Source organism: Dendrobates tinctorius, unplaced genomic scaffold, assembly GCF_039654945.1.
Source record: "Dendrobates tinctorius isolate UK_male_01 unplaced genomic scaffold, ASM3965494v1 ptg000202l, whole genome shotgun sequence".
Lineage (NCBI taxonomy): Eukaryota > Metazoa > Chordata > Amphibia > Anura > Dendrobatidae > Dendrobates > Dendrobates tinctorius.
Genome location: NW_027361869.1, coordinates 918,895 through 944,686, shown reverse-complemented (window position 1 = coordinate 944,686; position 25,792 = coordinate 918,895). Strand labels below are relative to the sequence as shown.

Genomic DNA, 25,792 nt, shown 5'->3' with positions numbered 1-25,792 from the left:
GGCAGTGCTGGGTATTGAGACGCGAGACTCGTGCAAGTTTCTTGCAAGTGTGACCCCCAGACTTCTGAGCTCCTCTCTGTTGATTTATGACCACATGAAAGTTGAGTTGAAATTTGAGGTAACAGATCAGCTGAGAAAAGTTCAGAGGAAGTTCCCATCAAGAGTAGCTCACTCACGGATTCTCAGTTAACTCATTCTACAGCCAGTAATAGTGTGACACAAAGACTATAGAAGACTAACTTTTTTATCAAAGCCGAGTGCAAACAATGATTTTTAGGAGAAAAAAAATCCTTTAATCACTTTGCTATGTCATTGCTCCTATAAATAGGCGTAGATTGACAGCTAGGAGGTCCTAGTTGGGAGGGGGGGGGTCCCTGCACATTCCCACACTGTACAATTGCTGCACACAGTACCAGACTGTGTTGGGACACGCCTAATTGACAAGAGGAATGGTAATACCCAATTTATTCATCACTTTCTAGGAGGAATAACAATCCTATAGATATCTGCCAGAGTTTAAAGGGGTTGTCACTCCTGTAGACAATAAGTTGCAGGAAAAAAAAAACCACGACTACCCATTTCACTCAGCTCCTGACTCCGTGATCGTGAGGTTCCAAGATGTTTCTCCCTCACTAATCTAACAATTATTATTCCAGTAGATATTTTATGATTTTGTACCTCTTAAAGGAGGAACTATCACAAAGTGAAAAGTGTCCACATTTTGCTCTTATTTTATTCACACTGCTCCCTTGAGTAATCCATTTTTAGTTTTTTTCTAATGTCATACAGTTCTAGCGATATGGGCCTTTTTATTTAGTGTTTTATTTTTTTAAGGTCTTTTCAAGGGGGAGTGGCTCACAGTAGTCTCTGGGGGGCGTGTCTTTAGGCTGCTCTGCATGCCGCGCCCTTTTTGGAAAGACTATTGAAAAATTAGCTCTATATAAAAAGGCCTGTATCTCTGGAACCGTATGACGGATTTGAAAAGAACGAGAACCGGAATACTCAGGGTAGCGGCGGGAACAAAATAGGAGCAAAAATTGGACACTTATAATCTAATGATAATTTCTCTTTAACCCCTTACCTACAAATGACGTAATATTCCGTCCATGTGACCATGGACCTAATTACCATGGACGGAATATTACGTCATCGCGATCAGCGGTGCCCACGTGGTGAGCGCCGCTGATCGCGGCCGAGTGTCAGCTAATTATAGCTGACACCCGGCACAATGTGTCAGGGGCGGTCACGGACCGCCCCCGACACGTTAACCCCTTGCACACCGCGATCAAACACGATCGCGGTGTACCGGGGGTTAAAGGGAAGCATCGGCAGGGAGGGGGCTCCCTCCTTGCTTCCCTGAGCCCCCCACGGCAGCGCAATGTGCAGCGCTGCTGCGGGGGGCTCCTTTCCTGTAGGTCCCCGGATCCAATATGGCGACGGGAACTTCCGGGGGCCTGCAGGAAGCTGGCTTCCTCAGTGCCTGCAAAGCGCAGGCATGAGGAAGCCTGTGCAGTGCCTGTGACAGATCGCTGATCTGTCACAGTGATCTGTGATGTGACAGATCAGCGATCTGTCACAGGACAGTGATGTCCCCCCTGGGACATTGTAATAAAGTTAAAAAAAATTTAAAAAAAAAGTGTAAAAATAATTTAAAAAAAAAATCGCCAAATTAAAAAAAAAAAAAAATATTCCCCAATAAATTCATTTTTTGGAAATAAAAAAACCCAAAACAATAAAAGTACACATATTTGGTATCGCCGCGTCCGTAACGACCCGCCCTATAAAACTGTCCCATTAGTTAACCCCTTTAGCAAACCCCTTAAAAAATAAATCATTATTTTTTGCTTCGTTTTTTATCAGGCTGAGTGCAGACGGAGTTTTGAGCCCTGCGGATTTTTCCGTGCAGAATGGAAGAAAACCGCAGGTCAAATGACCTGCATTTTTCCTGCGGATTTCTTCCATTTTTCACGCGGTTTTCATGCGGTTTTTGTGCGGTTTTCCATTGCAGTTTTCCCCCTGCGGATTTGGTGACAGGGGAGATAGAAAACCGCACAAAAGAAGTAACATGCTGCGGATTTTGTACCGCGGAAAAATCCGCAGCGTCTGCACAGCGTTTTTTTTTTTTCATTCATTTTAAAGGTACTGTACATCACAATGCAGATATGCAACGTTTCTGCGCGGTAAAATCCGCTGCGGAAACGCTGCAAATCTGCATCGTGTGCACATGGCCTTATACCGCCGAACAAAAAGTGCAATAACGCGCGATCAAAAAGACGCATATAAATATCCATGGTACCGCTGAAAACGTCATCTTGTCCCGCAAAAAACGAGCCGCCATACAGCATCATCAGCGAAAAAATAAAAAAGTTATAGCTCGCAGAATAAAGTGATGCAAAAATAATTATTTTTTATATAAAATTGTTTTCATTGCATAAAACCGACAAAACATAAAAAAACGACCTAAATGAGGTATCGCTGTAACCGTACTGACCCGAAGAATAAAACCGCCTTATAAATTTTACCGCACCCGGAACGGCGTAAACGCACCACCCAAAAGAAATTCATGAAACGCTGGTTTTTGTAAACTCTGCGTCCCAAAAAACGAAATAAAAAGCGAACAAAAAATGTCACATGCCCGAACATGTTACCAATAAAAGCGTCAACTCGTCCCGCAAAAAATAAGACCTCACATGACTCGGTGGGTCAAAATATGGAAAAATTATAGCTCTCAATATGTGGTGATGCAAAAACTATTTTTACAATAAAAAGCGTCTTTTAGCGTGCGACAGCTGCCGAACATAAAAACCGCCATAAATAGTAAATCAAACCCCCCGTTATCACCCCCTTAGTTAGGGAAAAATAATAAAATTAAAAAAAATGTATTTATTTCCATTTTCCCATTAGGGCTAGGGTTAGGGTTAGAATTGGGGGTTTCCACTATTTGCGCACATCAGGGGCTTTCCAAACGCAACATGGCATCTGATCTCAATTCCAGCCAATTCTGCGTTGAAAAAGTCAAATGGTGCTCCTTCCCTTCCAAGCTCTGCCATGCACCCAAACAGTGTCTTACTCCCTCATATGGGGTATCAGCCTACTCAGGACAATTTGCAAAACAACTTTTGGGGTCCTATTTCTCCTGTTGCCCTTAGGAAAATAAAAATTTTGGGGAAAAAATATCATTTTTGTGGAAAAAAATTTTTTTGTTATTTTCACGCCTGGGCGTTATAAACTTCTGTGAAGCCCTTGGGGGTTCAAAGTTCTCACCACACATCTAGATAAGTTCCTTGGGGGGGTCTAGTTTCCAAAATGGGGTCATTTGTGGGGGGTTTCCACTGTTTTGGTACATCAGGGGCTTTCCAAACGCGATATGGTGTCTGATCTCAATTTCAGCCAAAAAAGTCAAATGGCGCTGCTTGCCTTCCGAGCTCTGCCATGTGCCCAAATAGTCATTTACACCCACATATGGGGTATCAGCGTACTCAGGACAAATTGCACAATAACTTTTAGGGTCCTGTTACCCTTGGGAAAATAAAAATTGGGGGTGAAAAGATCATTTTGTGGAAAAAATATGATTTTTTAATTGTACCGCTGTACATTATAAACTTCTGTGAAGCCCTTGTGGGTTCAAAGTTCTCACCACATATCTAGATAAGTTCCTTAGGGGGTCTAGTTTCAAAAATGGGGTCACTTGTGTGGGGTTTCCACTGTTTAGGTACATCAGGGGCTCTCCAAACGCGACATGGCGTCCGATCAGAATTCCAGCCTATTTTGCATTGAAAAAGTCAAACGGCGCTCCTTCCTTTCTGAGCTCTGCCATGCGCCGAAACAGTGGTCCCCCCCCACATATCAGGTATCAGCGTACTCAGGAGAAATTGTACAATAATTTTTGCAGTCCAATTTCTCCTGTTACACTTGGTAAAATAAAAAAAATTGAACCTGAAGTAATTTTTTTTGTGAAAAAAAGTTAAATGTTAATTTTTTTTAAATATTCAAAAAATTCCTGTGACGCACCTGAAGGGTTAATACACTTCTTGAATGTGGTTTTGAGCACCTTAAGGGATGCAGTTTTTAGAATGGTGTCACTTTTGGGTATTTTCTATCATATAGACCCCTCAAAGTGGCTTCAAATGTGATGTGGTCCGTAAAAATAAAATGGTGTTGCAAAAATGAGAGATCGCTGGTCAACTTTTAACCCTTATATCTTACTAACAAATAAAAATTTTGGTTCCAAAATTGTGCTGATGTAAACATGTGGGAAATGTTACTTATTCAGTTTTTTGTGTGCTATATCTCTGTGATTTAAGGGCATAAAAATTCAAAGTTGGAAAATTGCGGAATTTTCAAAATTTTCGCCAAATTTCCGTTTTTCTCAGAAATAAACGCAAGTTATATGAATGAAATTTTACCACTAACATGAAGTACAATATGTCACGAGAAAACAATGTCAGAATCACCGGGATCCACGGAAGCGTTTCAGAGTTATGACCTCATAAAGGGACAGTGGTCAGAATTGTAAAAATTGGCCCGGTAGTTAACCTGCAAACCACCCTTGGTAGTGAAGGGGTTAAGAGCCTTACAGCATTGCAATGTGTGTGGCCCTTAAGGCTGAGTTCACACGTGGCGTTTTTTTCGCGTTTCCGCGGCTGTTTTAACCGCACGATTTTGCCGCGAAAACGCGAAAAATAAGCATCCCATGCATTCCTATGGGATTCCGCAATGCTGTGATAATGCTGCGGTTTTTACCGCAGCGCAATCGCTTCGCGGTAAAAACCGCAGCATGCTCATTAATTTGCGGAATCGCGGCGATCCCGCACCCATAGGAATGCATTGTTCCGCTTACTTCCCGCATATGGCTGTGCACACCATGCGGAAAGTAAGCAGAACAATTGCGGATGGTACCCACGGTCCGGAGGAGAGGAGACTGTCCTCCGGGCTTTGGGTACCATATCCCTGTAAAAAATAGAATTTAAAAATAAAAAATATTGTTATTCTCACCCTCCGACGTCCCGCGCAGTCTTTCCGCTTCTCTTCACGCTCCCGTTCCCAGTAGTCCTTTGCGAAAATGCCCGCGATGGCGTCCGTTCTCGCGGGATCGCGAAGTCTCACGGTCATTCGCGCGACGTCATCGCGAATTACCGTGAGACATCGCGATCCCGCGAGAACGGACGTCATCGCAGGCATTTTCGCAAAGGATTACTGGGAACGGATGCGCGGGACGTCGGAGGGTAAGAATAACACCATTTTTTATTTTTTTTTTTACATTTTATCTTTTACTACTGATGCTGCATAGGCGGCCTCAGTAGTAAAAAGTTGGTCACACTCGTCAAACACTATGTTTGACGAGTGTGACCAATCTGTCAATCAGTTCTCCCAGCGATGATACAGATCGCTTGGAGAACGCTAGCATTTTGCAAGCTAATTACGCTTGCAAAATGCTAGTTTTTCCGCGGGAAAATTGCGGGAATTTAAAATGCGATTTTCCCGCGGACTGGAATTCCGGAATTCTCGCGGTAATTTCCGCGAGAGTTCCGGTACGTGTGCACTTAGCCTAAGGGTTCATATTACAGACCTATAGGGTACTCGTACCTTCATAGGATCTCTGTGAGGAACTAGATCTTCCCTTCAAAGCAATGGCTCCTGTAATACGGCGTGCAATGGAGCAATGGAATCCATAAGAATAAGAAAATGATCTATGTATTTTTGTGTGTCGGCTGCAGCTGAGTTAATGACGACGTGCAGTTGCCCTAAATTCTTTTTTAGGGTCACAAATGGTCGGAACTGTTTGTCAATTGGTTGTGACCACCTGTGATCCAGCCTGCAGTGACGTGTGCCTCCAGTGCCAGCTAGAGTATATATAGAGGAGCCAACCATCCCAGATTTCCTGGCTGATACCATGAGAGGACCAGGGTTATTCTGCTGCTGCCTTGCGGCCCTTCTCCTATTTGTGGGAGCAGGTAGGCACCCCCTTACTTTTCCTTTTATATAAATGGGCCATGTTGCTTGTTACTGTATTTTTAGATTCCTGTGATTGATATTTTGCTGCTAAGTAGAACTGTAAAACTCAACTCTTTAAACATTAGGGCAAACTACATGGCTGCCTCTAAAACACTACAGCATTCTTATTTAATTTTTGTTTTCCTACCAAAATAGCTAAGAGAAAAACAGTGATGAAAATATAAAATTAAAAAAAATAGATAAATATATTAAAATATATATATATTTGTTAAAATATATATATATATATATAAATAAACTTAATTTTTGTCTGTTGTTTGTGGCGTTACAAATATTTGTAATGTGTATAAAAAAAAACAAAAAAAAACAAACGAATTTTAATTATATATCATTTGCTTTGCATTATATTTATTTTTTTTTGCTTTGAGCATTAACCCAGTGCCTTCCCAATATCATTTTGCACGTGACATTTGATTAATCAATGACCTTAACGTTTTTGATCAAATGGTATTTTGCAAAAAAAAAAAAAGTGAGTGCCATTTTTTTTGCATTACATTATTTCAATGTTCATCTCTTACTCACTCTTTTTTTTTTTAAAGGGGCGATGTTTCTAAAAATGTCTAAAAAAAAAAAAAAAAGTGTTTGTCACCCATTACTGTTTACGAGCCCCCAGGCTCCACAGTTGCATATACGTGTAGTGCACTCAGTGACTGATATCAGAGGGTGAGCCCCTCGGAGAGGTCTAGTGTTGGGAGTTTCCAAAAAAGAGGACATTTAACATAAAAAAAACTTTCCCTACAGGTTGGAATTCCAAATACCGTTTTGGGAAGCAGACGTCCGTCCTGTATTTCTCATTGTTTCTGAACCCATTTTTGGCATTGGATCAAAAAAACTTCACCAAAAACCTTTCCAAGGATTCCATGTGTGATACCTCAAATTTTGTTTTTCCTTTTTTTTTTTCTGTTAATTGTTCAATTTATGATCTGAAATTTTGGAAAACTGTCTAAACAGCACGGTATAATGTGCTGCAAGCTGATGAACAGCTGATAGCCGAGGAAACATGAGGTGTCCCCGGGGGTCCGAAGTGGCAGCTGGTGTTATGGGAGTGACGGGAGACATAAAGAGTAAAGAGATGACAGCGGGGAAGGGGGAGAATATGGGAAGTTACTTGTACTCTTTTTGGTACGAGGAAGGTTAACAATGAAGGTGTCTGACAGCTTCTTTGCATAAGTGGTAAGGGGGACGATTTGGCGGTGAGTGGGCGCTCTACAGCACAGTGTTAGGTCAACATAATGATATGATGACTTTTCTGTTGTGCTTTTGATGCTGTTGTCCTAATTATTATATTTTGTAATTACTGCAGTTTCTGAGATATGGAGTTACCCTTTAAAAGCCTCCATGCACATTAGCTTCAAGTGAGTCCCAATTTTGATGGAACAGGCCAACTATCTATTCTCCTTTGATAGATGATATTGGATTTCATTGCTCCCATGGAAGATAAGCCGCTGCCAGAAGTGTGTGGCAGTGGCTTACTCTGCTCTCCTCCCTGATCTGGGCGTGTTGATGAGTAAATGATTATTTGGCCGACCGCTATCTATAGTGTATAGGCGACTTAGAGGGTTATTCCCAGAATCAGAAGTTTTCTCCTATTCTATGGACTGATCACTGGGAGTACCACCGATCCTAAGAACGTGGCCCTGAATCTGGAGAACCAAAATCTGCAGTACCCGATCTTGGAGAAAGTAGAGCGGTACATGCTCACCCCATTACCTATGGGACTACCAGAAATAGTGGAGTGCAGCACTTGCCGATTTCCAGTAGTCCCATAGACAATAGATGGAGTGGAGGTCAAGCATGATCAGGATCCACACTTCCTATGAATAGGGGTATTAAGTTAAGATGTAGTCTAATAGGTCATAGATCCAGGCAAGAAATTGACATTGGTGAATCTTGAGCATCTTGGTCCAACACTGATATCCCAAAAGAAAAGACTCTATAAAGTAACTAAAGCCCGCAGCTGAGTGCACCACTTGACAATTTCCAGCAGTCTCATAGACAATAGATGGTGCGGAGGTCAAACATGCACAACTCTGCTCCATCATAGCTCTTCTGGGCTCCGTTATCAGGATCCACCAACCCGATGGATAGGAATATTAAATTAAGAGGGAGTCGAGACATATTCTAATATGTCATAGATCGAGGTTAGAAACTGACATGGGTGAAGCTCAAGCATCTTGGTCCAACACTGATATCCCAAAAGAAAGAACTATGTAGAGTAATGGAAGCCCCTTGGCACAGCGCAGAGACTTCCATTCCTGGAAACTCAGAACAGGGCCATTCAAATCAATGATGGTGTGCAATAAATATTGCGGCAGATTTCGAGTGATAGATATCTCCAAGCCATGCCAAAGGGCTGTAGAAAATTCTGTAAGTCAATGGTTGTTCCAAAATTCCCAGGCCCCAAACATCACCAGTGTAATGTATACTGCCTGATGCAATTCACTGTGATATCACGGATCATCATAGTGTGTTTGCCGCCATGTGCACAGGCCTAAAGTTATGTCATCACCTGCCGGTGACTTGACTCCTGTGTTGTGAAATGTCTTTTTAGCTATGGTGCTGTACATGTAGGCCGTAGCAGGTAGGACAGCAGGGAGTCGGCAGCACTGAGCCGCTGTGTGATATCATGTGCTCGCCGCTCTTGGCAGCGCCGGCAGCTGGCATACTGTACATATCTCTGATGCAATTTTTGTGGAATCACTGGAGGCACCGGATTTGGAGCTGCACGCTACTATTAAAGGACAGACATGATTTTATGACTAATCATTTAGGTTTAATTGGTGGTGGTCTGGGACCAAAATAAAGGGGTCCTGGAAGTAGGTGGTGGATGTTGGGGGTTGTAGTGTCCTAGATACAGGGTATAACAGGATTGTATTATAGTCAGGGTGAGTGGTTGAATAATTTGGGGGTTGTAGTGCTTCATATATAGGGTATATTAGAATTGTATTTTTATCAAGTGGTCGAGTCATGTTGGTGGTTGTAGTGTTCTGTGTATAGAGGACGATAAACCAGTGGTTGGGTTATGTTGGGGTTTGTTGTCTCCTATGTATAGAGGATAATAGAACAGTGGTTGGGTTCTTTTGGGGTTTGTTGTCTCCTATGTATAGAGGATAATAGAACAGTGGTTGGGGTCTTTTGGGGTTTGTTGTCTCCTATGTATAGAGGATAATAGAACAGTGGTTGGGGTCTTTTGGGGTTTGTTGTCTCCTATGTATAGAGGATAATAGAGCAGTGGTTGGGTTATGTTGGGGTTTGTTGTCTCCTATGTATAGAGGATAATAGAACAGTGGTTGGGTTCTTTTGGGGTTTGTTGTCTCCTATGTATAGAGGATAATAGAACAGTGGTTGGGGTCTTTTGGGGTTTGTTGTCTATGTATAGAGGATAATAGAGCAGTGGTTGGGTTATGTTGGGGTTTGTTGTCTCCTATGTATAGAGGATAATAGAACAGTGGTTGGGTTCTTTTGGGGTTTGTTGTCTCCTATGTATAGAGGATAATAGAACAGTGGTTGGGGTCTTTTGGGGTTTGTTGTCTCCTATGTATAGAGGATAATAGAACAGTGGTTGGGGTCTTTTGGGGTTTGTTGTCTCCTATGTATAGAGGATAATAGAGCAGTGGTTGGGTTATGTTGGGGTTTGTTGTCTCCTATGTATAGAGGATAATAGAACAGTGGTTGGGTTCTTTTGGGGTTTGTTGTCTCCTATGTATAGAGGATAATAGAACAGTGGTTGGGGTCTTTTGGGGTTTGTTGTCTCCTATGTATAGAGGATAATAGAACAGTGGTTGGGTTATGTTGGGGGTTGTAGTCTTCTAGGTATGGAGGATAGATGAATTGTATTATAGTCACATTCAGCATTGGGAGCAGCAAACACGACCTCCACGCCATCTCTGCTACCACAATACCCGATATCCGCCCCGGGGGAGCACATTTCGGGAATGGTCTATACTTTATATTTCAGGAGTTTTCCTGGGATTCCATCACACAGTGTGAATGTCACAGATCAGGGCCTGTAAAATGATAAACATTCTGTGGTTCATTCTTCAGAACAAGTCGCCGGCTGATGAGACCTCCATGTGGGATCTAATTCTCTATCGTGCCGTGTGCAATGTTTGAGGGGCTAGAATTACAGAAAGTGTTATAAAGTGTTTGGTGGCGACTGTCTGTAGTGTTATTGGGATTCCCTGTTGGGGCCGTAAAAGCTCTGACCGTCCAAACCATCTAGAATGTCCAGAAGTCTGCCAAAAACGTAAGTGTGCGGGGGAGGCACATACCTTAAAGTGAAATGTACACAGTGCATTACAGTCTGCACACCGTAGAGCGCCTCCTACAGGTCATCAACTTGACATTCTTAAAGGGGTTATCCCATAGGAAACATTTATCAAACCGTAAGCAGGAACCAGAGGCCCAAAGTCTCCTGTGTGAATGGAGCAGTAGTGGGCATGTGCGACCCCCGCTCTCGTAGAAGGAAAATAGCAGTGGTCGCACATGCTCTCTACCGCTCTACTCACACGGGATTTTAGAATCCCTGATCTGGTAATTTGGAAGGGGAGTCTCAGCAGTGATAATACATTTGCCAACTATCCTGTGAATAGGTAATGTATGCCAGTAGCATAGCTCAGGGAGACAACGTTGGCAGTTGCCCTGGGCTTAAAATTCTTAGGGGTGCAAAATGTAAAAAAAAAAAACAAACAAAACTACTGCCAAAGATCCGGTGCTATGCACATGCCCCATACTTCTGGCCGAATGCCCGGATCTCCTGGAAATCACCACTTTACCTGCCCCGTCACTCTCAGTCAGCGCCTGTGGTGGTGGGGAGGTGACACAAAGGTGGCAACGTTTGGATAGGGTGACTCTGAGGGGCGTTATTAAATTTCAGGGGACACCACAACTTTCTAGAGGGGGTGATTAGTGGCATTTTTTGTTGTATAGGGGAACTAATTGTGTTAGGGGGCAGTGGATCCATTTCATTATAGCTTCTCAAACTCCATTAAATGCATTAAGTGATTATAGGGTCCGCCAAGATTTTCCTACATTCTCTGAACAGAACCCCCAATGACTGTGTGAATAAAGCAGCCACAACTATATTGTTCCCGATCTTCATAAATCTCCTTAAAGGGATTTTTGCATTATTTTGGAAAAATTTCCACCTGTCCAAAAATAACAAGGATTGACGGTCCATTATCAGGTAACTCCATTGTATATGTTTAGTGTAAGGGTCAGGACAAGATGTGAGTAGGATCCGGGTGGTCACACCACAGGACCACACACAATAAGGCCGAGTTCACAAGTTGCAAATCCACAACAATTTACAGTGCCATCCAATTCAATGGGTCTTTCAAAATCCCATTTATACGTTGCGTTGAAAAAAAAAATCCACATGAAAATGAAATCATGGTTCACATTTCCGTTGCGGAATTCACCCCAGAAGACCTGACGGAGACAGGGCCGGTACTTGATAAAACCATTTTTTATAGTAGCCGCCGCCGCCGCATAGCAGACGTTGAGTCCTGAATGGCATTCCTAGGCTACCATGGCACAATAGTGGCGGGCACTAATCATAGGAGCGGTGCTAAAGCCACATCTTGAGGAGTTGTGAGCTATTCAGACAGGTGTATTTTTTACTACCCCATAAAATGGTCACCATTATGGCCTGGCATTAGCGCCAGCGGAGCTATGAGGATCTCCCTTTACATCCCGGGCATCCCCAAGGGGAATGCCATTAATCAATCATCTTTAATTTATTGTGTATTCTTCATCTTTTGGAACGTGGTTTTCTTTTTTTTGTTTTTTGTTTTTTTTCTTTCTACTTCTATTTGCCAATTGGGTTCTTTCATTAAAAGGGAGTCCTATAAAAAAGTGGCCTCTTTATTAACCCTCTGTGTAAAGAGAAAGGACCAAAGGGGGCTCCGAACATATGGGAAAGAATTGAACAAAGCACAGGGGAAGCCGGCGATGTTTCAATGGCTTCCCTCACGAGTAGGCTTGACCATACCCTTGCTCGCCCTTGGGTAAATTTAGGATGCTATCCGTTCCCCCAGGCTCAGAGTGCGTAGTTAATGGTTCTAGTCAGCATGCTAAGTATGGAAACACTGCTGTAACTGGAAACCCACAGGCTCAGGACTGCCAGATCCCTATTCTCTGCTTCTAGCGTCTCTTCTGCCCTATACTGTCCCTGCATGGTAAACTTGTCTTTACCCCCCTCCCATTGCTCTGTCAAACTTGCCCGCAGCTGCTCGGCCCTTACACTGTCACACAGCACAGTTGCGGACGGCGGCTCGATCCTTTTACGGTTATATCTTACTCTTGGCCGTGGGTCCGTCAGCTGGAAATCAAATGGGGCTTTATCTGGAGATATGGACCATTGGACTTAAAGGGGCACTAAATCTATCATTCATTCTGTCTTCACTTAGCATGCAATTTAGTACAGTGATCATCTGGGACTTTAAAAAGAAAAAAAAAGGGTGCACTATATATATATTTTTTTTTGGAGAAACAGCGCCACTTTTATCAGTAGGCTGTGCCTGGTCTTGCACTTTAGTTTTAGTCCGTGGACAGACGTGGTGTTCTTTCTAGAAAAAAAAAAGCAGACTTTTTTTTTTCCTAGCACTAAAATCCGTACTGTTTATAAACAGCCGCCACGATTACGATTTTATACCACGTATCTCGAGTTCTGAGTGTTGCAGATTTTAGCTTTCAGCAGATTCATTAACCGCTAAGAAATTGTGGGAGAATGAACAACAACCAATATATTCTCCTACACATCATGGAGGATTAGACGAGAGAACTGACCACAAACCAGAGAGGTCATACAGTACAGTAATAACCAACAATAAGAATTATCACAGCGCCATCTGCTGACTGCTCAACGAAGAGTCAAGCATAAGCCTGCAGCTGTTGTATCCTCCAATACTAGAAACCTCCAGATACATGGGCAAGGGTAATCCTATGAAGAGAGGACTATTTCAACATGACAGATACTCTTTTGGCCTCTATTGGATGAATGGAGACCTAAGAATACATTTGGCGTATATCTGGGAGTCAAACAGTGTCCAAATATGATGTTAACAGAGCCCTAGCCTAATGAAAGAGAACCTGGCTCATCCATAAGGCCCAAAATTATCAATGAAAACATTGTAATACTATGTTTTGCCCTGCGGAGGCACTGTAGGGAGATTGAGCACTTGTGAATGGATGCCTTTCACCCAATACAGCTGATTGTGAAATCTATAAAACCGTGTAATTAACTAATTGGTCTGGAACCCATCTAAAAATTAGGGTCGTAAGGGGAAGGTCTCTAAAATATCATTGCTCTTACGTTTTAGAACGATATATTACATTACAGGGGGTGGTCATATACCACCATCATGGATAGATAATGGGATATTTTGACAGCCTAAATTGTTTTTTCAGGAGCCTAGGAGTGGGACTTTCTATGTAGGGTCTTTGTGAAGATCTTGATTTGTGTAGATGTGTGCTATTGCTTTCAACTACTTTCATGTTGCAAAACTACAACTCCCTGTATGTCCTGACAACTGTCGCATACACTCTATCACAACGTACTTGCTTTCTAGGTAAAGCCTCTGGATGTGGTGGATTTAATGGTCGATATGAATGACCTGAGCTCACATCCTCCTAACTACTACTGCAATTTGACCAGGGACAGTGGGGTTATAAGAAGCCCCTATCACATGGCATTGTTTTGGCAAGGCAGCCAAGAAGTGAGATTTCGTCATATTGATGACACGACGAATCTGGGGAATGGGTCAATGAAGCCATTACGGTACATAAGATCTGATAAGCTGGAGATGATTGCTATTGGGAGAGTTTCTACATTTTGTTTAGCCTATGGGTACCGTTACACTTAGCGATGCGCCAGCGATCCCGACAGCGATATGGATCGCTGGTGCATCGCTAAGTGGTCGCTAGTGAGCTGCCACATAGCAGCAGTCGGCGGTTGCTACTTACCTGTCAGATGCGGCGATCCTGACGTCCTCCCGCCCGCGTCCACGCGTCGCTCGTCGGCGCCACAGGAAGTCCAGCAGGAAGCTGACGACGAGAAACGGTCCAGGACGTTCTCGCGAGATCAGTGATAGTCAGCGGGGGAGCGGTCGGAGGTAAGTATCACACATAGCGATATCGCTAGCAACATCGCTGCTACGTCACAAAACCAGTGACGTTACAGTGATATTTCTAGCGATATCGCTATGTGTAACGGGCCCTTAAGTGTTGTACGGGATAGGCATGCGTTGACGTAGCCCTCTGATGATGTTCAGTGACCTATTGCGTTAATACCATAAGTGATAGTAGGATATTGTGCTAGGATAGTGACCCTAGCCATTCACTTGGGAAACTTGTCAGGCAGATTGATCCTTTGGAGTAAAAAGGGGTGAATATTTGCGAGATATGAAAAAAAAAAAACAGTTTTTACTCTTTAACTAGGAGTTCCATTAGAAACTTGAATCCCTTAATGCAGAATTTCAGTTCTTTTGTTTTATAAAAATTAACAGTTACGGTAATTATTTTTTACCTCAAACATCAGTGTTTCTTTCTTCTAGACCTCAAGCATCAATGTTTTATTCTTCTAGACCTGAAGTATTAATATTCTATTCTTCTAGGCCTAAGCATCAGTATTCCATTTGTCTTGTCCTCAGTCACCAGTGTTATAGTCTTCTAAGCATGAAGTGTTAGTAATCCATTCTTCTAGGCCTCAAGCATCAGTGTAACAATATTCTAGGCCTCAAGAACCAGTGTTCTATTTTTCTAGGCCTCAATCATCAATGTTTCAGTCTTCTAGGCCTAAAGCATCAGCGTTCTCTTCTTCTAGGCCTAAAATATCAGTGATCTGTTCTTCTAGGCCTCACACATCAGTGTTATATTCTTCATGGCCTTAAGAATCAGTGTTCTATTATTCTTAGCCTTAAGCATCAGTGTTCTAATCTTCTAGACCTAAAGCATCAGTGTTTCAGTCTTCTAGACCTCAAGCCTCAGTGTTTTATTCTTCTAGACCTCAAGCATCAATGTTCTATTCTTCTAGACCTCAAGCATCAATATTCTATTCTAGGCCTCAAGCATCAATGTTCTATTCTTCTAGGCCTCAAGCATCAGTGTTTCATTCTTCTAGGCCTCAAGCATCAATGTTCTATTCTTCTAGGCCTCAAGCATCAATGTTCTATTTTTCTAGGCCTCAAGCATCAATGTTCTATTCTTCTAGGCCTCAAGCATCAATGTTCTATTCTTCTAGGCCTCAAGCATCAGTGTTTGATTCTTCTATGCCTCAAGCATCAATTTTCTATTCTTCTAGGCCTCAAGCATCAGTGTTTCCTTCTTCTAGGCCTCAAGCATCAATGTTCTATTCTTCTAGGCCTCAAGCATCAATGTTCTATTCTTCTAGGCCTCAAGCATCAATGTTAAATTCTTCTAGGCTTCAAACATCAATGTTCTATTCTTCTAGGCCTCAAGCATCAATGTTAAATTCTTCTAGGCTTCAAACATCAGTGTTTTATTCTTCTAGGCCTCAAGCATCAGTGTTCTATTCCTCTAGGTTTCAAGCATCTATGTTTAATTCTTCTAGGCCTCAACCATCAGTGTTACATTGTTCTGTTCTAGGCCTCAAGAATCAGTGTTAAGGATTATCGAATATTTTGAAATTTAGAATTTTCCAGGTTTGATGAGTTCTTACCAAAAATTCAATTCATTGTGAATTGTCAGTACAGCTAATCCTTTAATTTCCCAGAAAAGATGTGTAATATTGGACTATTAAAGTAACTGAAAAAAAATGTTGAACTTTTTTAGAACATGCATACTTTCTGAGGTAGACCGTTGCATTTACATTTCTGGAATGTTAGGAGGAAGAAATGATTTTAAAAACATGCAAAGCAAAAAATATATCTTATAGCTTGTCTATGTCACAAGCTAGGAAGGACACTTTCTTAGGCAGACTAGCCTTGGATTCAGTACTTTTATTAAATGGTAATATTAAGACTGAATTTCATTCTTCTTTACTCATCAGTTTCTGGACGTAAAGCATTAGCATTCCTTCCCTATTTTAGATCTCACGCATCAGTGTTCCATACGTTTAGACCTCATATATGTGTTCCATTCTTCAAGCTCTCAAGTATCAGAGTTTCATTCTTCTAGTTCCCAATTACCAGTGTACCATTTTTTCTAGATATCCAGCATCAGTGTTCCATTCTTCTAGACATCATCAAGCATCAATGTTCCATTCTTCTAGGTCTCAAGTATCAGTGTTCAATTTTTCTAGGTCTCAAGTATCAGTGTACCTTTCTTCTAGAAATCCAGCATTAGTTCTCTGTTCTTCTAGATCTCAAGTATCAGTGTTCCATTCTTTAAGACCTCAATCATTAGTGTTCCGTTCTTTTTGACATTAAGCATTAGTGTACCATTCTTCTAGATCTCAAGCATTAGTATTCCATTCTCCTAGACATCCATCTGATCAGTGTACCATTCTTCTAGACATCCATCATCCGCGTTCCATTCATTTAGTCCTCAAGGCTCAAGCATCAATGCTCTATTCTAGACATCAGTGTTGGAGGACTTTAGGAACCTTGATGTTCCATGGAGCATTGGTGGACGTGGTCTTCTCAATTAAACATTGTTGACTGGGGTCTAGTTCAATAAAGCACTACTGGTTGTGGTTCCATGGAGCACTGCTGGTTGTGGTTCCATGGAGCACTGCTAGTTGTGGTTCCATGGAGCACTGCTGGTTGTGGTTCCATTGAGCACTGCTGGTTGTGGTTCCATGGAGCACTGCTGGTTGTGGTTCCATGGAGCACTGCTGGTTGTGGTCTTGATGTTTACTTTTTCAAGACATCAAGTAGCAGTGCTCAATCGCTGTAAGATCCTTAGTATAAATGTGCCATTAATCTTGACCATTATGCCTCTATATTCCATGGTTCTAGGGTTCTAGACCACATGCTAGTTTTAGAACAGAACATTAGTGCTACATTGCGGTAAAACCCTAAATCTCAGATTGTCTTCGTCTAAGAATGAGGACCTGAAATAGTGATGTGATATTGCTCTAGAACCTCAATCATCAATGTTCTTCTTTTCTTCAAATCATTGTTTTTGACCACATAAGTTTGGGGAATTTATATTGTCCCTTTCATGTCAGGACTCAGGACTAATGTACTACGCGTCTGGTCGCTATTGTCTATGACTTCATACAGGATGGGTTTACACCGAGGCTGCAGGAGTGGGGAAATCTCTGTTATGAATCTCAGCATCTGTTTTAGTATGTAATTATGAAACCTGATCTGATGAATATCCCTGAGAAAAGACAGGGGATCACAGTCCGGCATTTCTTGGACTTGTTCAAGAAAGGGAATTCCCTTGTGTCTGAAGATGGTTCTTGTACTCATCTACTGGTGTGTTGGGGAAACCCAGTGGACACATCTTCATTACATCCCCAAATAAGCTGATGGCTGGTTTACTCTGTTTTCCAGTAGGACAGTTCTTTACCCCTTCACACCGTGGACATTTTTTGTTTTGTTTTTTTCCTCCCCTTCTTTCAAGAGACACAACTTTTTTTTTTTATAATCCTGTCAATATAACAGTATGAGGGCTTATATTTTTTTTGGGACAAGTTGTGCTTTTAAATGACACCATTCATTTTATCTTGTGATGCAATGAAAGCAGGAAAAAAAATCCAAGTGTGTTAAAATTGTAAAAAAAAAGTGCAATTCTGCAATTGTTTTTTTATTTTTTTATTTACCATGTTCACTATTTGGTAAAACTGACCTAGGAATATAATTCTCCAGGTCATTACGAATTTGCAGATACCAAACACGTATAGTATGTGTGTGTGTGTGTGTGTGTGTATGTGTGTATATATATATATATATATATATATATATATATATATATATATATATATTATTTTATTTTTTTTATTTTTTTTTTTTGTGGTTAAAAAATGAAGAAATGTGTAAAGAAAAAAACAAATAAATCCAAATGTTTTGCTTGTGTCGGCATTTTCTGAGACCTGTAATGTTTTAATCTTTCGGGATATCGGGCTGGGCCATAGCTTATTTTTTATGCACCGAGTTGACATTTTTACTGATACCATTTTGGGGTAGCTATAATGTTTTGATCGCCTCTTATTGCATTTTATTGCAATGTTGCGGCAGAAAAGAAAAAAAATTATTCTGCTAATATGCTTCAAATTTTTTTTGTCCTTATGCCGTTTTACAGATCCAATTAATTTATATTTAGATCAGATTTTTACAAATGCAGCAATACCAAATACGTGTACTTTTGTAAGGGGCAAAAGGGGGGTGATTGAAACTGTGGTTTTTTTTTTTTTGTTTGTTTTTTTAATAATTTTAAGAACTTTGTTCAGCACTTTTTAACTCAATTTGGTAGTCCCCTTAGGGGACTTGAAGATACAATCATCCGATCTCTTGTGCTATATACATAGCAGGGCTTCAGCATTGCTATGTATAGCAGAAATCACGATTTCCTATGACGGGTACGTCTATGGGAGCGTGGAACGCCATGCCCCTTCCAGTGTGTATTAAATGCCGCTGTCAGAGATTGACAGCTGGATTTAACAAGTTAACAACCGCAGGCGGAGATCTGGAGCTATTTTGTTATAGATGGATGTCCGGACCAAGGACCCACAGTCTGACACTTAAAATGGTTGTCCGCCTTTAAGGTCAATGTTTTTTTCTTACATAATTGTATTATTGCTTTTTTTTTTGTAAAATAATTTTTGTAATTGGGTTTCAACCACTGTTTGCTTTCTACAGTCTTTGTGTTGCATTGTGTATTGCTGGCTGCAGAATGAGTTAACTGAGAATATGTCAGCGAGCTTATTCTAGGGCCTATTGGGAGATTATGTAACTCCTTTATCTGTCTATTTTTGAGCTCCTCTCAGCTGATTTATGATTATACCCCACAGCTGTGCATGGAAACAAGGAGCCTGTAAAAGCAAAACGGTGCAAAATTTTTAATGAAACCCTATTGCCTAAATCAAATTTAACCCCAAATACACGCATTTAAGGAAAAAAAATAACTGTCCCCAGAAGTGGACAAGCCCTTTAATAAAAGCATATTTTCCAAATCTTCCAGGATATCTCTGAAGTTCCTGGAAAAAAGGAGAGACCTCCTAGATTCCTGGAAGAGTCAGAAAATCTACCGTGCACAGCTAAATTCTCTGAAAGCCAGCAGTGTTGCAAAGGTTGCTTGTGCCCCAGCATTCGTTTGCACATAATGAGGGATGTAGAATGGAGGTGATAGGAAACAGGCGAGGAAGGTTAATGTCAAATTTTTCATGTGATGCAAAAATTAATTTTACTAAAATGGAGTCTGCAAAAGTTGGCAGGTACGTAATAGAGTGTTGCTTATGCTAATTGGTCACAGAGGTTTTTTTTTTCGCACAATCTTAATGTGTAAAATAGAACATTCCAAAATGCAAAAGACGACCATTAAAGGGGTTTTCCGTGACTTTAATATTCTGCACCCCCAATGATCATCTGATTGAAGGTGCAGCACAGCGCCATACGTTGTGTAGTGGCCGTAAATGGTACTGCGGGCTTTCTCCAATTCAATAGTTTGGGTGAGAGCTTGCAGTACCTTTGATGGCCACTACACAATGTGTGAACCTGCTGATCGCTGGGATTGCCACTAATTCTGATATTAGAATATTAAAGTCCTGTAAAAACCCTTTAGGTCTATATTTTCTAAGTGACGTGCGTGGCTCCTGGTAGTCTCGCTTATGTATAATGATTTGCTGAGTTAATCCAAAAGTGGAAATCTATGTTGAGAAGTCACAGTATGATCTGTATTCGGCCTATTGCTGAGCAAGAACTGCGGTGAACTCAAAGCACCCAAGGTAACCCTACTCCACTCTGGTCTTACCCTGGGTTAGAAGTTTTATGCTCTAGATACTATGGCCCCAACCTTTCTTGTCTAAAACTGGGAGGAGATATTTTAAATAGGAGCTGTCATCAAGTCCATGAATACCCAGGGCAGGAGAACCTGTTTCCCCTCCATGTCCCTCACCATGGTCCTTGGACTGTTGTCTACCCCTATACTGGATAATAATGCAGATCTTCTGCAGAGGAGTGTCCTGACCACAACCTGGGGTGAAGATAAGGTGGACAGACCTCCCACCCGCTCTATTGTTGTCCACAAAAACCCAGCCCTTAAAATGGCTAATTAACCCCTCTCAACACATAGTGGGCAGGAGCAAACTACTGGGTTTCAAATCACTGAAGCTAATGGCCTCGGTGAAACGTATCTCCCCTCCAGCACTTTGTCAGTGACTTTGTCATAGTGTTCACAGGACAGAGTCTTAATCCTATTCACTACATTGAGGCTGAGATGGAGCACTAGGCCCAGATGCCCGACTGGACAAGTCACTGTGCTTAAGTATTAAAATGGATGTTGTTTGCAGCCTCTTCATTCTGCAGGTCTGGGAACCCCACAAATCAAACAGTGATGGCCTAGCCTAAGTATTTATTGAGGACCTAACTATGAGATTTTTTTTTAACCTGGTGTAAATGTCGCTGTTCTCCTGAATCCGGCGTTGTTTTTCTTGTGTTCCTGCGCCTCTCCGTTCCTGAGATATGGCCCTCTCTTCCCTGTACGTAAATCTAGCTTTGTTTCCAAGTAGGCGTGGTCCTAAACTCTCCTCTGGGTGTATCCGGTAGAGGGCACACCCAGTTGGCTAAAAAAAAAAATCTCGATTTATATACAGCGAAGAAGCGGCCGTATCTCAGGAACGGAGAGGCGCAAGAAGAGAAGAAAAACATCGCTGGATTCAGGAGAACAGCGCCATTTACATCAAGTTTTTAAAAAATGACATCTAGTGTATATGGCAAGTGACAGGTCCTATTTAAGCGTTTAATCTTTCCCTTTAATAACTTTATCAATACAGATAGAAACAATTTTTTTTATTACACTCTTTGACAATAAAGATCATAGTAAATGGACAGTGGCTGAAATAGGAAAAGTATTCTAATTCATCCCAGTCTAAGTAGATTGAAATAAAAATGGCGTATTGTACAGTGACATTTTACGTTGCTGTAATCTTTTAGTTATTTTTGCCCATTGTATAGCCGGTGAGGTTTTTTTTTTTTGTAAGCCACCCCAAATATACGCCCAGGCAGAGTCTGCAAAAAGGACAAACTGATACTGACCGGGGTGGCTAAGTATTTAAATGTACATGACCCCGTGTCATTTTTAGGTTTGTGTCACCGGAGTCACAGCCGCTACTGTATATAATCATACACGCTGTTAAGGATATTAGGAGGATGTGCGACGTCCCGATCTGCGCTCCATCAGGATGTCAATCTCACAAGGGCAATTTGTCCGGAGGAGCGGGGACAATTATATATCCATCTGCCTGTGCCCTTTTCCCTCCTCTCGGCTGAGTATTTGAGATATGTCACTTACGCTGCCTCAGCTTCGACCTAAGACACATACTTTTCCCACAACCCTCTTGGGCTTGGAGGTCAAGTATCGATGACACAAGAGGGCTCCTACTAGTAGCTCAGAGCTTTAGTGACCCTATCGTGTGGATTATCTCACAGGGCTCCATCAGCAGTACAGTTAACCCCTTGGCTCTAAAAGACAAGGACACCCCACCCCCATAACCATTAGAGAAAAGTCATCCAAATCCACCAATCTCGGTGTGATCAGATGGCCATCTAATGTGTGAGGGGGGTCTCCCGATGCTCCTCAGGCAGATTAAGTTGGGGGAAAGTACAATTACAAAAGCGCAATTCTATTGCTCTCGCAAGACATAACCCACAGCCAAAGGTTTCTTATTATCCTCTCCCAAATGAAGACTTGGCCAACAATTTGGCCAATAATTAAGGTGTAAGGACATTTTTAAGACCCCAATTTACATTAGACAAATTTCGATATCGGCGGTTCTCCAAAAGTCTAAAGATGATGTCGGGGGAGAGAAGGATCCAGCATGTCTGATTTCTGATAGCTAATGCTATTGTCCTCCGAAATTGTTCCCCAGAAGACCCTGACAGTGGGTCTCTCAATGAGAACACAGGAGCCATCATCCGAGTGATTGGCTCCTGTGTACGAGGGGACGGTAGAAATAGCTGCCAGCCGAATGATCAGCCAACAGATTTCTATTCTGAATGGGGGTTTAGGATCTCCCCGAACATTGGCTACATTGTGGGCTTGTACTTTCCCATCCCTTCATCAAGTCTGGTAATTAAAGAGATTGTTCAGTACTTACTTATCGATCAATATGGAATCGGTGAGGGTCCGACACCCAGGACCCTCCATCGACCAGAGATATCTACTCCAGGAAAATGTTATATTGGAAAAAATAATTGTAAAAAATATATTTAACTCCTAAACTACAATTGAATAGGTCATTTCCTGATGATACATTCCCTTTAAGATTCCATAGTTATGACTATTGACATAAGAAATTCAAAAGTTGTCCATGTTCCTTTGCTAACAGGCTGAAGAACAGGCTCAGCACCCGAGCTGACCAACTCATTGTCCATTAGCTCGTGGTCACCATTAATGATGGTGGTAGGTGGCACCTGGGCCATAACTGCAGCTTCAAGCCAAGCTGAAACTAGAAAAGCTCTTTGATGCCGGTGGCACAGGAACAGTGTGGTCCAGGCCTTACATTTTATTTTAATGGGAAGGTAAAAGGTTTCTAAATGGTTCCACTAAATGGAATGTAGATCAGTGTAAGGATCTATGGTGATCATAGTGTGAGCAGTGGGATCCCGGCTGAGGGTAAGATCTGGTTGCTACTACATCTACAGGGGTAGCAGTATGTGAGATAGAAAATCTGAGTACATGTCTTTGACACCTGGTATGTAAAACAGAATATCATGGGGCAGTTTCACAGCTTTTTTTTTAGGTAAACAGATATTAATAGATAATGGATAGATTGATAAATAGATAATTCCTATTATTAGATATGTAGACAGATAATAGTTAGACATATGATAGATAATAGATGATAGATAATAGATAGATGATAGATAACAGATAAATAATAGATAGACAATAGATGATGGATAATAGATGATAGATAATAGATAATAGATGAGAGATAGACAATAGATGATAGATAATATAGATGATAGATAGGTATTAGATAGATGATAGATAGATGATAGATAATAGATGATAGATAGATGATAGATACTAGATGAGAGATAGACAATAGATGATAGATAGATAATAGATATTATCAGATCGATAGTGTGTTCTGAGTTTTCTGTACATATTAGTCTATAGGGTATAAATGCGGCTGAGTGATTGTGACATGAAATGATTGGAGACAATACTGATGGGTCAGGACCTGATCTGAAATAGCTGCAGAGATGAATCTCACTTCTGTCCCCACGGAAATTCCTGGCACCTCGCACATTGCACATGCGTCAAACTCTGGACAACGTAGCACATTTCAGATGTATTTTTACCTCCGTAAAGGGCAGATATCTCTTTGCGAGTTTTTCTCACTGCCGTCATCTAACTATGGTGAGAATATACAGTCAATGGCTTCTGTCCTGTCTGCAAGAATCTAACATTCCAAAATAAAATCTACAGCTGGAAAAGAAATACTTTTTCGCCTATATAACCCCCTCCCAAATCTCAGTGGGAACCAGCGATACACGGACCCATCATACACCAGCAGGGCTGGAGGCCGTGACGGGGACACCCAGCGTATGCTCCAGATTACTGTCATCTATCCATCATCTCGCTTTCTTATATCTATTTAGTTTAATATAAAGTACATTTTCTGTGACCCCCAGAGGTGCAAATAGAGGGTGCAGGCCAAAAGATAATTAACAAATGTCCATCAACTGTCATCCAAGAAAAGACTTCCAGATGCTTCTGATGAAAATTTGACCTATTTATTACCATTATTGTGCAGATGTTGCGTGATGCCTTTTACTAGCCATCCTTTCTTTCATCCATCCATCCATCATTCCTTCCTTTCTTTCTTTTTTCTCTCTTCCATCCTTCCACATCCTTTCATCTATCTATCTATCTACAGTCATATGTTAAAGTTTGGGCACCCCTATTAATGTTAACCTTTTTTCTTTATAACAATTTTGGTTTTTGAAACAGCTATTTCAGTTTCATATATCTAATAACTGATGGACTCAGTTATATTTCTGGATTCCAGTGAGGTTTATTGTACTAACAGAAAATGTGCAATCTGCATTTTAACAAAATTTGACCAGAGCAAAAGTATGGGCACCTCAACATAAAAGTGACATTAATATTTCGTAGATCCTCCTTTTGCAAAAATAACAGCCTCTAGTCGCTTCATGTAGCTATTAATGAGTTCCTGGATGAAGGTATTTGTGACCATTCCTGTTTACAAAACAATTCCAGTTCAGTTAAGTTTGATGGTCGCCGAGCATGGACAGCCCGCTTCAAATCATCCCACAGATGTTCAAAGATATTCAGGTCTGGGGACTGGGATGGCCATTCCAGAACATTGTAATTGTTCCTCTGCATGAATGCCTGAGTAGATTTGGAGCGGTGTTTTGGATCATTGTCTTGCTGAAATATCCATCCCCTGCGTAACTTCAACTTCGTCACTAATTCTTGCACATTATTGTCAAGAATCTGCTGATACTGAGTTGAATCCATGCGACCCTCAACTTTAACAAGATTCCTGGTGCCGGCATTGGCCACACAGCCCCAAAGCATGATGGAACCTCCACCAAATTTTACTGTGGGTAGCAAGTGTTTTTCTTGGAATGCTGTGTTTTTTACCCTCCATGCATAACGCCTTTTTGTATGACCAAACAACTCAATCTTTGTTTCATCAGTCCACAGGACCTTCTTCCAAAATGTAACTGGCTTGTGCAAATGTGCTTTTGCATACCTCAGGCGACTCTGTTTGTGGCGTGCTTGCAGAAACTGCTTCTTTCGCATCACTCTCCCATATAGCTTCTCCTTGTGCAAAGTGCGCTGTATTGTTGACCGATGCACAGTGACACCATCTGCAGCAAGATGATGCTGCAGGTCTTTGGAGGTGGTCTGTGGATTGTCCTTGACTGTTCTCACCATTCTTCTTCTCTGCCTTTCTGATATTTTTCTTGGCCTGCCACTTCTGGGCTTAACAAGAACTGTACCTGTGTTCTTCCATTTCCTTACTATGTTCCTCACAGTGGAAACTGACAGGTTAAATCTCTGAGACAACTTTTTGTATCCTTCCCCTGAAAAGCTATGTTGAATAATCTTTGTTTTCAGATCATTTGAGAGTTGTTTTGAGGAGCCCATGATGCCACTCTTCATCGGAGAATCAAATAGGAGAACTACTTGCAAGTGGCCACCTTAAATACCTTTTCTCATGATTTGATACACCTGGCTATGAAGTTCAAAGCTCAATGAGGTTACAAAACCAATTTAGTGCTTCAGGAAGTCAGTAAAAAGTAGTTAGGAGTGGTCAAATCAAGAAAATGATAAGGGTGCCCATACTTTTGCACCGGTCAAATTTAAACAAAATCTGTTAGTACAATAAACCTCATTTGAATCCTGAAATATAACTGAGTCCATCAGTTATTAGATATATGAAACAGCTGTTGCAAAAACCAAAATTGTTATAAAGAAAAAAGGTTAACATTAATAGGGGTGCCCAAACTTTAACATATGACTGTATCTATCTATCTATCTATCTATCTATTATCTATCATATCTCTATAATCTATTATCTATCTATTACCCATCTATCTATTATCTATCATCTATTATCTATCTATCTATCTATCTATCTATCTATCTATCTATCTATCTATCCTTGCTA

General features: G+C 41.3%; 1 protein-coding gene across 2 annotated transcripts in view; it reads left to right on the top strand.

Annotated features, from left to right (window-relative positions):
* Positions 1-5,802: 5,802 nt before the first annotated feature.
* Positions 5,803-25,792, top strand: part of SRL (sarcalumenin) — a 34,271-nt gene continuing 14,281 nt past the window's right edge. For both annotated transcript variants that reach the window (XM_073553530.1, XM_073553529.1), the window contains exon 1: positions 5,803-5,954. In XM_073553530.1, the coding sequence (XP_073409631.1) occupies positions 5,894-5,954 (61 nt within the window). In that variant the 5' untranslated portion in view covers positions 5,803-5,893. The remainder of the gene's footprint in view (positions 5,955-25,792) is intronic.